The following is a 14,986-nucleotide window of genomic DNA, read 5'->3' on the forward strand; positions in this document are numbered from 1 at the left end:
TGTGGGTAATATTTTACAGCACTAAGACCCTCATGAGGTTGTGAATTTGATTTCTAGAACTTTGCATAAAAATCTGGGGTATACTTATTGGATCAAGTGGTGGTCTTTGTAACACTCATATGGGCTTTTAAATTCTTCATGGTATACATCCACAAGCAGGAAGGAAGAGCCTTACTTTTTACAAATCTTTGCCAGTATTCGTTATCTATTGCTGAAACACCATCCTTTCAGCTGACATTAGGCATCTCATAATGGCTTTGAACTGTAGTCTTCATGAGAGGAGTTGTCATGGAGCACATTTTTTTTTAGATTTTGCACAATGATTTATCTTCTTTGGAACAACATACATTCAAATTTTAGTTTATTTAATTTTTATTTTTACAAATTGACATCTAAATAAGAAGTTTGAATATATTTACCATATAAAATTTATATTTTGAACATTGTAATATGTCTAATTCAGCATTCAAACGTTCTTCTTCTCAAACACTTATCTTTCTTTAAGCTGGTGATATTACAAATCTTTTCATATAACATTTTAAAATGTTTAGTATATATTATATGGAGACAGAATAGTACAGTTCTCTATATTTGAAATATTATCAATCAGACCTAGTCTCACAAAATAGATCCATGCCTATGTACCCAGAAACTTTTCTTCTAACAGAAAGAAACAAACAGAACTCAAGATAGGTGAATGATGAGATCATTTGATCAACAAAAGCACTGTCTGGATGAAGAGGTTATCAAATAGATAAAACAATAACTAATCTATAGAATTTGTCCAATTTTATATATTAAACATATTAGTTTCTATTTCTATTTCCAGTTACTGGTGAGGGGATGATCACACACATGAATATGTATAAATTAATACACACAAACACACTCTAAAAGATCTTTTTATAAAGAAAGAAGGATATATTGACAGAGACAAGATTGACAGAGGAGTAGTGGGTTACCACATGATTTGAGTGTACAAGACTGGAGCTTGGAATCTGATCATACAGATGAAGATGGAGTGCAGATAAACTCAATATACTTAGCTCATTAGAGTGGATATTTTCTAGAAGACAGGAAATATAGTCAGTTGGAACTTGGCATAAAGGAGAGGCAGTGTGTGTGTGTGTGTGTGTGTGTGTGTGTGTGTGTGTATTTGTGTGTTGTGTAAATTAAGCAACATGAGTTAGGCTCTTCCCATTTGGGGCACTCATTTCTGCTTATCTCAGTGCAACTCAAATTTAGGATTTATTTCTTTCTTCGTTGTGTAAATAAGATTTCCATACTCAGATCATCTAAAGTATTCAATTCTATTCTTTTTCTAGTCTATTTTAAATTGCATGATTGTTGGTTTATTTGTCCTCTGACTGAATTTTTCTACTAAAAAATATCTTAATGGCATTTTTCATCTGACTATTTCTCAAGGTGTAGATTAATGGATTTAGCATGGGAGTTATTACAGTATAAAAAATAGCAACCTCTTTATCAATGGATAATGTAGTTGCAGGTCTCATGTACACAAATATGCAAGGTACAAAATATAAGACCACCACTATAATGTGAGAAAAACAGGTAGAGAGGGCAAATGTCCCCTTTGGAAACTGCCTACTCCTGAGCTATAAAATCCTTATCTTTATGATATCCAATGCTGATTTCTTGAACCCTACCTCCACAAAGAGTCATCCTATGTGCAGGAATAAGAAAGATAGCTTTAATTAATTACTTGCTTTAATTAATCTGGCCATGGTACTTCAGTTGGTATTCTTTATTCTTGTATCTTTGGGATTAACTTCTTGCCTATAATAACCACAGTTATATCTATCCCGGTAAGCTATAGGCACACATCATCTCTTTAGTGATGACTTCTATCATTATAATTTCTACCTATTTTTCTTCAGAAAGTAGTCTACAAGAATGCAGCAGCATAGCAAACTTCTACCTCTAATCTATAAAAGAAAGTTAAACAACACTATTACCATCACCAAGAACTGGATATTACTATATTGTTATATTTATTTCTTTGCTGTGGCTACCTGTCAAGCATGTGCTAGATTTTCACAGCAACTTCTGTCTTAACGACTGTTGAGCTGGTGATCATCTCACTAATGGTGATAGACTAGTTTCACCTCAACACAAAGTCGCATAAGTTTGCAGAGTCAGTCTCTCATGCACACAATGTAAATTTTCACATCATGGACTAGAGATATGGATGCAAAGATGAATGTGATGAATGGGAGATTTATCTGAAGAAAGTCTTTTTACTAAAATTGCTAGGTAGCTGGATTTCAGTGTTTTTTTTCTCTGAAATTGCCAGGTATCTTTAAATATTAGCAGGTTTGAAAGTTATAGGAAAATGGGTCCGCTACTAAACAACGGATTTGTGACAGTTGCCAGTATCCTTGCTAACACCTTAATATAATGAAGAAAAAATTATCGAATTATCACTCCATGTATTTTAAAATATCATGGTCAGTCACCAGTTATCTTCTTTATAAGTGGATCATTCAGTTGATAATATCGTTTGACAAGGACCCCAGGGAACTTCAGTAAGCCAGTTGAGTTTGAAGACCCTTATCATTATGAGAAAATCTTGTCTTCCATTCTGATCAGAACAGCATGACTCTGAAAGGAGAAAAAAAGCATGATGCATGTGAAACATAGTAAGATGGGAGGACTGACTCTCTCCTGGATGAGATTGGCTCTAATAGTTTCCAGAACCTCCAATGACTGATACAGCTGCTTACACACCCATTGCTAAGTCTACAGCTTTATATTTTCCAACTCAGAAAATGTTTTCTTTTTTCTCCTTTCCTATTCCTATTTGTGCTCAATGGACCCAAACCTAAACTTTGTAGCATGACACTCTAGACCTCTCTGCAGACATACAATTGCCCATGAGACTATTTACAGAATTCCTTTACTGAGTTTGACTGCTTTCTTGCATTATAACCTTCACTGTCTCTACTTCTTATTCCTTCTTTAAGAAGCTGGACATATCTCTAGTTTGCCTACTCTATTATTTTTGTTTGTTTGTTTTCCCTCCTATATTCAAATACAATTTACCTCAAGTTCCTAAGTAATATTGAAATTTTTTTTATAAATAAGACTATGACATTGAAAATGGAACCTTCTGTTTCTAATGAAATAGGTTTGTAAAATATATGAAAAGGCTTTTTTTTCTATACGTGAGTTTGAGAGCTCTGAATTCATACTAATCCTCACAGAAATTGTTAACAATGTAAGAATCTTGAAACTTATCTTCTGTAGTTCACAGAACAGACTTCAGGTTTCATCATTGAACACTTCTCTCCATGATAATATTTACAAATACCTTTTCCGTACATTTTGGGAACTAAGGTCTCTATACTCCTGTCCCCAAAGTAGTAAGGCTAATTTAGGGTAGTTCATGAAAATAGGGATTCATGATCTAAATTCTCTTGTCCAAATAATATTTTCTCTTTTTCCTGGTCATGTCATTGTCAACATCATTGCCCATCATACTTTTCCTTTTTCTCTCCTCTGGCAATTTTAATGCAAATGAGAGCACCTCTGTATCCTAACTCCTTTCTTGTTAGTTAATATATATGCTAGTTTATATATATACAATTGCTATAATCTAAAGAGATAATTCAAATTAGATGTGTTATAGTCTCTGGAATGGTTTAGATCAGCAGAAGAAGGAGGATTTTAGGTGATAATGCTTCCCTCAACATGAATGTCTTGTACAACTGTGTATATTCCCTCTGGAGGTCAGAAAAAACATTTTTGTTCAAACATCCTGTGGGATATGGGACAACTGCTATCAAAAGGTTTTGGGCAGGTGAGACTCGTGTAGCCAGTCCTCCAGCAGGTGACAGAGATTATTTCCACACTGTGAGCTCAGAGACACATTATTATAGATTTGGTAAATATGCATATTTTAATATGTTTCAGTACATTTACAATGATAGTATGCTACTGGTCTTTGGAAAGGAAACATTAAACTTAATAGCCTAGTATACTTTTAAATGTTTACTATTATGATAAATAGGAAATACTGTCTTTGGAATGAAACAATTCTCTAAAATCAATGTTTTCCTTATAAGAAACAGGTACGTGAAAGTCAGTCATTACTATATGGGAATAAAAAAATGCATTTGATATATTAATGTTTAAGGTTCTTTCTTAAGATGCTAAAGTATAGAAGCATTCTCAAATGTTTTCATGTAAAGTAGCTAGATGAGATTAGACTGGCCAAAAACCATCCATTTTCACAAAAATCCTGGAAGATAACATCTCTAACAAAATTTGGAGAGATACTTAATATAGAATAACAACTTTGACAATTCTAGGAAGAGGCAGCTTTGTGATGAGCGAATTCAATTCTTGATCAGAGTAATGTATATTACAATGTATTATGAATATTTTTACATCCTTCTAAAATGATATTTTTTTACTTACAGTGGGCATACACCTCAGAATTATTTTAAGAAGTTGACTAACTACTTCTCAGATAAGCTTCAGACCAAACAAAACAGTGAGGATACTTAAATATATAATAAAGAATAATAATACGATGTATAGGAGTGTTTCTGAAATCTCACTAAGCACCTTCTTCTTTGCAAATGTCACAAATCACCTTATAACCTTAAGATCTTCACAATGCACCTGCTATCTGTCTAGTAAGACTAAAAAAAGATTGCACTGTAATTTCTTGACAATTGAGGGAACTAGATATAGAACATGTACCTTGGATATATTGAATTGTGTGAGTTTCTGTATTCTGAGCATGCTGTTTTCCAGGGCTCCAATTGATGGCATGAATGATGGGATTAAGAACACATTTTGAGAGGCTAAAGGAGGGTTTTGCATGTAACTTTTTAATTTAAGCTCTTAGCTAAAGAAATTAGGACAGCTAATTAGTATTCTCAGACTATAGTAGCCTATGCATACAAGTAAATTTAAGTGCGAGAGTCTCTGAAAGACACAAAACCAGTTTCATTGAATTCAGGACAGGTGATTCTTTAAGACAGCACCCTGAAGAAGCAGATTCTTTCCAGTGCAGGTTCTGTCACATGGAAGGAGCCTCAGTTTGTAATGTTAAGACAATCATTGTTCTGGAAGTCAGAATCTTATGCTATGTTAAGGTGTACAGCACACAGTACCTTCCATTCTGAGTCCTTTAGATAACTCATCAAGATGCTTTGATGAATTTCAGTTTTGTTGCCTCTTCAGTAGGTGTATTTTTCTTGGCTTTATAATTTATGAATGTAGTTGTCCTCTATTGAACAGAATAGGTAAAAATCATCAATGCATTGGTTATGTTAATGTTTTTATAATCTGAAGGGCAGTATTAATATTAGATGAGTATCATTGCATGCAAAATATGGTAGAGAGTATTTCACTCGAAACAGCTAAGTACATTCTACATTGCAAAAGACACTGAATTTAGATCTCAAAGTATTAAATACTGAAGATACATAGATTTCAAAGGCTCTAATTTCACAAAAGATGCTACCTGAAAGGCACACATAATTTATTTTACCAATAATTAAGAGAATTATGAAAAATATAAATCTGTTAACAGTAACTTTAAAAGTAAACTTTAAGTAGTGTGTTTATTATTAGAAATATATTTTGATTTAGTGCTTCCTAACATTGTTAAGAAAACTAATTCCTTTCTTTGCTACACATGAAACATTCTACACTCTTACCTTCTCACCCATGACCTATGCAGTCATTCTGTTTAGAAAGATGCACCAATTTTCATTTGTCAAAAGGTAATCATCTCTGTTTTTGTACAGAAAGATTTTTGACTGAAGCTTTATGATAAATGTAGCAAGGATGAAAAATGTTCAAGGAAGGGAGCATTGATTATACTAGTCATTAAAAGCTTGATGAAGACTCACAATTATTTTCATATTAAAGAATATAAATTTATGATTTGTAATTTATTTTTAAATATTTGTCTGAATGTGTAAGAAAAATAAATTCATTGCAGTCATTGACAATATATAAATGATAAATAAAGCAAAGGTAAACAGTCAATGAAATGGTTAAAATCATGTAGTATTTGATGAGAGTGAGTTTTTTGCATTAATTGCCCTTAAAAGACCAGCAGGTCCTCAGATTAATTGTTCACTTTATACAATATTTTTAAATAAAGAAGACTTAAATTACAATTTTTAAAGTCAGATATATAAACTGTTTATTTTTGGTTTATTTCTTATCAGAGATAATACATTGTAAAAAAATTGTTATGCTTTTGTTATTGACACTTAAGTGCAAGTGCCTTAATTAGACATTTTCATAATTCTTATTTAAATACTGGAAAAGAGTTCTGGAGAAATAGTTCAGCAGTTAAGAAGACTTATTGCTCTTGCAGAGGCCCTGGGTTTGAGTCCCAGTCTCTAAATCTATTTCTAGGACTCAATTCTCAGTTTTAAAGCTCTCAAGGACCAGACGCACACATGGGGTACAATCACACATGAGGGAAAGCATTCAAGCTTCTCAAGGACCTAGCACACATATGTTGTTTATACAATCAGGCCAAATGCTCATACACATAAAATTACATAAATTTTAATTCATTTAAAATAGTGGGATAGAGCTATCTTGATGAAGTGAGAAAATTTTAAAGATGAGGTGAAACACATACAAAGGTAATTTTGTGTCTGTCTCAGACGTCAGGTTCTTCCTTAGACCAGTTCACAGCTCTCATGAAAATGAACTGCAGGTGTAGTAAGAACCAGAAAGAGCACTGTGAATAATGAGCCTTCCAGAATATATTAACTGCGTTACATCTTAGTTTGCATGATGATGATGACATTTCATAAGCAAAAGCTAGAAAAGTTTTGGCTTTGAATGTCTCTTATAAAATATCTCAACTATAAAAGTAGACTTTATTGAAAGAAGTGATACTTAATGCTTCGATATGATGATAAAAATTTTCATGTCTGAAAAATAGGTTGAACAAAATAGATCAAATATAGACTATCATTCACCCCTCCTCTACAGCCATAATTTCATCTCTTGAAACTTTCTTGTTGTCTAAGAATATGAAATTTTTAGATGGCTGAGTATTAAAATATTTTACTTGAGATGATTAACATAAACTGATCCTACAACAAATTCTAACATTAAGGTTTCCTATGTATGAGGATAATTTGTTTTCAATCATGTACAATAAGATATTATAAAATGCCACTTTATTTTAATATATTCACAAAGCATATGAGTAGTTTGAGGTAGGCTTTTCAGAAGTGGAAGAAAAGTAGACATTTAGATATTTAATAATCTATTAAGAATATTTTTCTGTCTATTGGCATCCTTTACAAAATATAATTTAAGATATTGCCAAAATATTTGTAAATTTTTGTCATTTCTTGTTCTTTTTTCAATGAATAATACATAGATATAAGTGTATTATTACTTATAAATGTAAATAATTAATGTGTAACATAAATGGAAAATAGGAATTTTATAGCATGTATGCCTAGGCAACTTTACCTGACCACTTCCAAGGATAGTCAAAATTTTCTTAATAAAGAAAAAAAAGTTACCTATGTGATGTTTTGCTGGAATTTTTGTCCAAGAAACAATAAGTTAAATAATCAAGAAAAATTTTACATTTTGTTTTACATAAATAAATAGGAAAATTATTAAGAGTCATGCTAAAGTCAGAGAGTTTGTGTGGGAAGAGCTCTGTGGGGAAGGTGTGACTTTCATCCTCTTTTGTGGCACTAATGAAGATCTGGAAATTTAATGCAGTGAGGAGAAATAACAGTTTAATAATGCAAATGTACAATAATTTATGAGAAATAAATATATTTAGTTTAAAATTATTTATCATATCACGTGCTAAAACTAGCTCCTTTGTCTTTTGCAGATGACACATTTTATACTCTTTCCTTCTCATTCATGAATCATGCAGCTGAGTATTAATGTGACCAATTTCCTTCTCCTTGGCTTGACACAGGACCCCAGAAGGAAGAACATAGTGCTTGCCATTTTCCTGTTTTTTTATATGGGGACATTAGTGGGTAACTTGCTGATCATTGCTACCATCAAGACAAGCCAGGCACTTGGGAGTCCCATGTACTACTTCCTGTTCTACTTATCCTTGTCTGACACCTGCTTCTCTACAACTGTAGCCCCTAGAACCATTGTGGATTCACTTACGAAGGAGGCCACTATCTCTTTTAGTGAATGCATAATCCAAGTGTTTACTTTCCATTTATTTGGCTCCCTAGAGATCTTCATTCTCATCCTCATGGCTGTTGACCGCTATGTGGCCATCTGTAAGCCTCTTCACTACATGACCATCATGAGCCGCCAGGTCTGTGGGACGCTGGTATCCATAGTCTGTGTAGGATCATGTGTGCATTCTTTAGTTCAGATATTTCTGGCATTGAGTTTACCCTTCTGTGGTCCCAACGAGATTGACCACTATTTCTGTGACTTGCAGCCACTGTTGAAACTTGCCTGTTCTGACACCTATGTGATCAACCTCCTCTTTGTGGCTAACAGTGGGACCCTTTGCACTGCGAGTTTTCTCATGCTCATGGTCTCATATGTCATCATCCTTTATTCCTTGAGAAACCACAGTGCTGAAGGGAGGAAAAAAGCCCTGTTCACATGTGTCTCCCACATCATTGTAGTTGTCTTGTTTTTTGTGCCTTGCATATTTATATACACACGTCCTGCAACCACCTTCCCCATGGACAAGATGATATCGGTGTTTTATACAATTTGTACACCCTTTCTCAACCCTCTGATTTACACACTGAGGAATGCTGAGGTGAAAAATGCCATGAGAAAGCTCTGGAGCAGAAAAGTTTCAGGTGATATATAAGGAATCTAAATATACTTCAATAAAGAAAATTTTAGCTTTTAGTTATATGTTTTGAATAACACTGCCATAGGAAATGAATTTTTTTCTTTTGGAAAGGAAGATTTGGCAGGTAGATGTGAGTCTTTAGCTCATTCACACTGTTTTAAATGTCAAACCCTATTAGGTCCATGTTCTGATCAAACATTTTATATTCAGAACATTGGGATGTTTACTTTCTCTCAAATGGCTTTCTTTTTCTTATAGATTTTTTATTTCTGATTGTGATTGTTTTGCCTCATCATTCTTCCAATTGTGTCTTCAATCAAAGGAATGCAATATATTCAGAAATATATACTTTTTTCATGGTACAGTGTGAGTGTGCTCTATGTGAATTCTTTTTGTGTGTGAACATCTTTCTCTGTGTGTGGGTGCACATGTGTGATCATGTTCTTCCTCTTTACATATTTGTTATTCTTAGCATGTAACTATGAAACATCTTTAATGTTTATCAGCTTCTACATGTACCTAGATCACATTTTGTATAAGATATCTCTTAAAGGAGCTATGTCTTTGCTTGCTTCTAGCAAACAGACCCTGTTCAAGAAAATGACACCATGCTTAACTTTGTTATTTTGTGTTTAAGATTCCATTTTCAGCTTTCTCGGGTTTTATGTGGATACAGTCAACTACACTGGGCACCAATTTGTGGGAGGATGCCACTTGGTCATTCCTTCCTGGCTGCTCATCCCCAAAATAATCACACAGAAACTGTATTAATTAAACAACTGTTTGGCCCATAATCTCCAGCTTCTCATTTTCCAACTCTGATATCTAATTTTAACCCATCTCCGTTAATCTGTGTGTCACCACGTGGTTGTGGCATTCCAAGTAAAGTTCCCAGTGTCTGTCTCTCAAGGGACTCCATGGCTTCTCTCTGACTCCACCTCCTTGCTTTCAGCATGCACTGTACTTTCTCCCCACCTATTTAAGTTCTGCCCTATCAACAGGCCAAGGCAGTGTCCTTATTCACCAATGGTATTCACAGCGAGTAGTGGGAAACCCCACATCAATATCTATATGAAGCAAAGAAAAAATTAAAACTAAAAACAGAAGTACTCTGCAATTTATCATCAGCTTTTCTTCCTATATCTTCCTATTTTCTGTTTAATGATACTTAACACCATATCAGTCCATGTGAACAATTTTGAATCAATATTTTTCGATGAGGTTATCATTCAATTGAACTTGAATGTGTCTAAGGAGAAGACAAAGTTTAGTATGAATAGAAGTATCTTCATCATTAGAATCACAGACATTCTAATGGGTGTCATTCATAAGGGAATGCACATGTGGATGGGTTTTGATTAATAGAGGTTTCAAGATCCTTTCTCAGATCAGCACATAGGTGTAAATGCTTTCTGTGGTGGTTAAGCTGTCCTTTTGGAAAAGCATCTTTTTTTTTTGGATTTTTTTTAATTTTTTTTCCAGTTTATTTATTTTTTATTAAAAATTGCCATCTCCTCCCCTCCTCCCCCTTCCCTCCCCTCCCCTCCACCCATACCCCCACTCCCTCCCTCTCCAGGCCAAAGAGGCATCAGGGTTCTCTACACTATGTTGAGTCCAAGGTCCTCCCAACTCCCTCCAGGTCCAGGAAGGTGAGCAACCAAACTGACAAGGCTCACACAGAGCCCGTCCATGTCGTAGGAGAGTCCGATTTGGTCGCATGTTCCATCAGTCCCATTCCAAGTGCACTTGGTGGTCTCCCATTAGTTCTGTCCTGCCGTCTCAGTGGGTGAACGCATCCCTCATGGTTCTGACTTTCTTTCTCATGATCTCTCTCCTTCTGCTCCTCATCAAAACTTTGGGAGCTCAGACCGGTGCTCCAATGTGGGGCTCTGACTCTATCTCCATCCATCGCCAGGTGAAGGTTAAGGCTCACAGTGAGCCCGTCCATGCTGTAGAGTTCACATTCATTGCCGTTGTCCTTGGTTTCTCAGTCCTCCTCCACCGTCAGCCACATTCAGAGAGCCCGGTTTGGTCCCCTGTTCCATCAGTTCCATTCCAACTGGACTTGGTGGTCTCCCGTTAGATCTGTCCCACCGTCTCAATGGGTAAACGCACTCCTCACGGTCCTGACTTCCTTGCTCATGATCTCCCTCCTTTTGCTCCTCATCGGGACCTTGGGAGCTCAGTCCAGTGCTCCTATGTGGGGCTCTGTCATTTTCTCCATCCAATGCCAGGTGAAGGTTCTATGGTGATATGTTCCTGGATACTGGAAGTAGACAAGATTGCCGGACAAAAAATGGGAACATAGGGGTGGGATGGGATGGGGGGAGGGGGGATGGGGAGAGAAAAGTGTGAAGTGGAGGATGGGAAGAGCTTGGGGGAATAGGATGGTTGGGATATAGGAAGGGTGGATATGGGAACAAGGAATTATATATCTTACTTAAGGGAGCCATTCTAGGGTTGGCAGAGACTTGCCTCTAGAGGGATTCCCAGGTGTCCAGGAAGACGCCCCCAGCTAGGTCCTTGGGCAGCTGAGGAGAGGGTACCAGAAATGTCCAGATCCTATTGCCATACTCATGAATATCTTGCATATCACCATAGAACCTTCACCTGGCATTGGATGGAGAAAATGGAAAAGCATCTTTTAAGGCCCTTGTGCTTAATTCTTTCATTCATAGAACCATGCAACTTCAGTTGCAGAAATAGCAAGCCAACCATGAGCCTAGGGAAGCTGTATGTGCTATGTATCTTCAGGTCTTTGTCCTAGAGTTGTAGGTAAGTCAGAATACATCTGTCTCCTCTTGTGTATTATAGATTAATGAGGAAAATGGACAAGAAAACAATGGTAGTCTTAGCACATTTGGAATCAAACTCAACTAATGGTTTTATGAACTTCTATTCTTTTTGGCATCTTACTCACTTAAAAATATAAAATACTCAACATCAATGAGGTTCTATCCTAGAAGTTTGGAGCAAATCATACTGTGCTTCCTGATTTGTTTATGTAGAAGAGGTAAATACTCACAGACTATCTTGAACCTGTTCCTGTCCTTTCTAAAGCACACAGGACTAGGGGAAGCACTCTTTCTCTAAAATAATGTTCATCTTAAAGTTCCTTTCTACTTTTTTTTAGCACTCGAGACTTGATAATTCTTCCAGTGACTAGTATTTTCTTATTTCCTTTATGACTCCCTATCTCTAAGGCAGCACACATACAGATATGCCATTATCTTATTATTGTCTTTATAAACTTATTCTTCCTTTTTAAAAAAATATTGCTTTTAAATTTTATTGTAAATGCAAAAAAATGATAACTCACTACATTCCACAAACATTGTTTTCCCAGCAGCAGAGACAAGAAAGTCTTGATAAAGTATGACAAGATCCAGGCTATGTACTTAGTGCTGCTGGTATGTGGATTCTTAGTAGAAAAGCTCCAATTAAAAAATGGAACAAAATCTTAAACTTTCCATGTACAGGAAACTCAATTACCAGCTGAAAAACTGGCAAGTGTCAAATAGAAGTTTCCAGAAAATCATCCTCTAAGAGAAGTTCTATCACAGGAGATAATGAATTCCTGTGAGACAAGTCTCAGATATAAAACTGCAGAAATCTGAAAGCATACGGCTGTAAACTTAAGATAAGGTACAGATGTTTCCTCATTGAAAGATTGACCAGGAGTGAATCCATTTGAATGGGTTTTGCAGTTTTGCTATCTCCTAATTGCAGAACCAGAATAAAGAAGCAAAAATCATTTCTCTATATAATGCATTATAAGTATCACAATTCATACTTTCTGAGAAATAATTTTAATTTTGGGGGAATGGAGCAAGATTTTTTTTCTGAAGATACTTCCTTAACACTAGCATATTTGACAGTAAGTTATCTAAATTAGCAAATGTATTCATATATTTCATAAAAAAGTTTCTTTTCTCTAAGGAAAGTTTCTCTGAAGACGGTGTGATGTGAACACTGAACACTCACAACTATGGTCAAGACCATTTCCAACTGCTAAGGTATGTTTTTCATACATGTTTATTAGGTACTGTGATTTTTTCACATATGAGAATAATCATCTCTCAATGTTCATCAAATACAGTCACAGAAGTTCTCTTCAGACTAATTTTTAAATTTTAACAGATAAATCTTTTTATCATTTTCATTAGATAGTGTAAAACTAATAAAAACAACACAATAAATAATATGACAAACCTACCTATTTTATGAAATATTATTTCGCTCTTTGAAATTTCTATTATAATCAAAATAAATCATGATGATAAAAATGATTACTTTGGCCTCTCACTCATAATTCCCAAAGAGTAGTATTAATTTCTTTATCATTACGTTCATGACTTTAAGCACAAACACAGACAACTCACTGTGAGACCCAGCTCTGTGACATCTTAGAAAGTACGGTTAGGGATGACTCTTCTTCAATTCATGACAGGGTCAAATGTTTCTCCATGTTTTTGCCCATCCACTTAAGCTTATCTGTTATGTATAAACAACTTTATGAAAATAACTTTAAACCTTATGCTTGTCACCATTGTGTATGTTTCTCTATTTTAACCAATTCTCACAGGAAATTATAAGGCAGGTTTCACTTTATATACAGATGATGAAGCAGTTTCATGAGGTGTGAGGAAATGAATGTAAAATGAGAGGAGAGACAGGAGAGAAAGCTGGCTTCTTACTTGCTCCTTTCAATTCTTGGATGGATATTTTAGCCCCATGCTGCCAATAGTTCTTAATGGGTTACCAAATAATTCTGGGGTCCCATTTTATAATGATGTTAGGTAAAAGTGAGTTTAAACTAGCACAAGATAAAGGAACAATTTCAAGAATCCAGTAGCATGCATTTCTTTGTACTTGGAATGTAAGTATGTCATGTATTATCTACATGTTCACTGACAAAATTGGTTATATGAAGTTGTCACCAAAATTATGTGAAATGCAATGAAGTGCTATAAGCATATTTAGAGCAAATTATAAACTAATATTTGTATAAAATGACAATTAGTGAGCTTGGTGGTAACATTTTTAGTAACAATATTTGTTAAAAAATGAGATGAAATTAAGTAAGAATAATAGTCAAGGTCATCTTTTTTTCTGATTTCTAGCATAGAAACATTAACTTCTCTAGTTTTATATTATATAACTATAAAATTGTTATAAAATTAGAACCATACAATATATAATTTCATATAATGATATAAAATTGTAAAAATAAGTATAAAAATTGTAGAAAATATTGTGATTTACCAGCAAATTTATTTAAATGGGGTTAAATAAACAAATAGCTATAAGAAACTACTACTAGGAGATAGTAGACTTTGTCAATTTATTTAATATTGATATTGAACTTATACATGTTTCTATCCATCATTTCTTTACTTCTAAAATAGTTAAATAGCAGCAGCTACATAGAATGAGTATTAAAAGAAATGAGGAACAATGTGTAGTACATGTACATAGAAGAAATACTTTATTATAGCTATTACAATTCTTTCATATATACTGTGAATTATTATGCATTATTTTATAGCAATCATTTATTTCTTTTTTAAATAGCTTTGATTATTACCCTGACCTTCTTTATATTCATCAATGAGCCACTTTAATTGCATATTTGTATTTATTTTAGAAAGGTAAATAAAGCATTTTTTTTAGATCCTGGTAGTTTGTTTGAAAAAGATTGAATCATAACTTATTTGTATTTGTTTTTCGCAAAGTAAAATATCTTTATTAAGCAATGTAAAGAAAACTTGACAAATAGTCTAATACCTGAGCTTCCTTATCTGGATTTGATGGAGAAGTGAATTCAATTCTGTTTCTTTCAAGGCACGACACTCAGTTTACTATATTAGTACCCTGAGTTTCCTCGTAGCCTAATGATTGGTTAGTTTTCAAGTTATATTTTCAGTTACCTTTTATGGTTCCTTATTTCATAGGTTTAAGAACAGAAATATTTAGCTTCACATTGGTGGTCATTATTTGATCCTCCCACTACTTGAATCTCTTCCCCTCCAGCTTCATTTACAGAAGTTCTTTATGTTCAGACTCTGCAGTCATCTTCATCGAGTCATCCAGAAGGCAGTGTGAATAAGACAAAGCATAAAGAAATATTTTTTGTATGTGAAAAACAACATGAACAATATTCAAAAA

General features: G+C 34.4%; 2 protein-coding genes across 2 annotated transcripts in view; one reads left to right on the plus strand and one right to left on the minus strand.

Annotated features, from left to right (window-relative positions):
• Positions 1–1,352: 1,352 nt before the first annotated feature.
• The window catches only part of LOC119819196 (olfactory receptor 4P4), a 38,648-nt gene continuing 25,014 nt past the window's right edge, over positions 1,353–14,986 (minus strand). The window contains exons 2-3 of the mRNA XM_038337271.1: positions 2,478–2,484; positions 1,353–1,552 (exon numbers count right to left, since the gene is read on the minus strand). Coding sequence (XP_038193199.1) covers positions 1,353–1,552; positions 2,478–2,484 — 207 coding nt within the window. The remainder of the gene's footprint in view (positions 1,553–2,477; positions 2,485–14,986) is intronic.
• LOC119819199 (olfactory receptor 4C16-like) lies at positions 7,907–8,833 on the plus strand. Its single transcript, XM_038337275.1, has one exon. It carries the CDS (start codon positions 7,907–7,909, stop codon positions 8,831–8,833), a length of 927 nt encoding a protein of 308 aa, XP_038193203.1.

This window comes from Arvicola amphibius, chromosome 7 (assembly GCF_903992535.2).
Source record: "Arvicola amphibius chromosome 7, mArvAmp1.2, whole genome shotgun sequence".
NCBI classification, from domain to species: domain Eukaryota; kingdom Metazoa; phylum Chordata; class Mammalia; order Rodentia; family Cricetidae; genus Arvicola; species Arvicola amphibius.

Coding starts and splice junctions, on each gene's coding strand:
- LOC119819199 (XM_038337275.1), top strand. CDS start 7,907: ATGCAGCTGAGTATTAATGTGACCAATTTCCTTCTCCTTGGCTTGACA.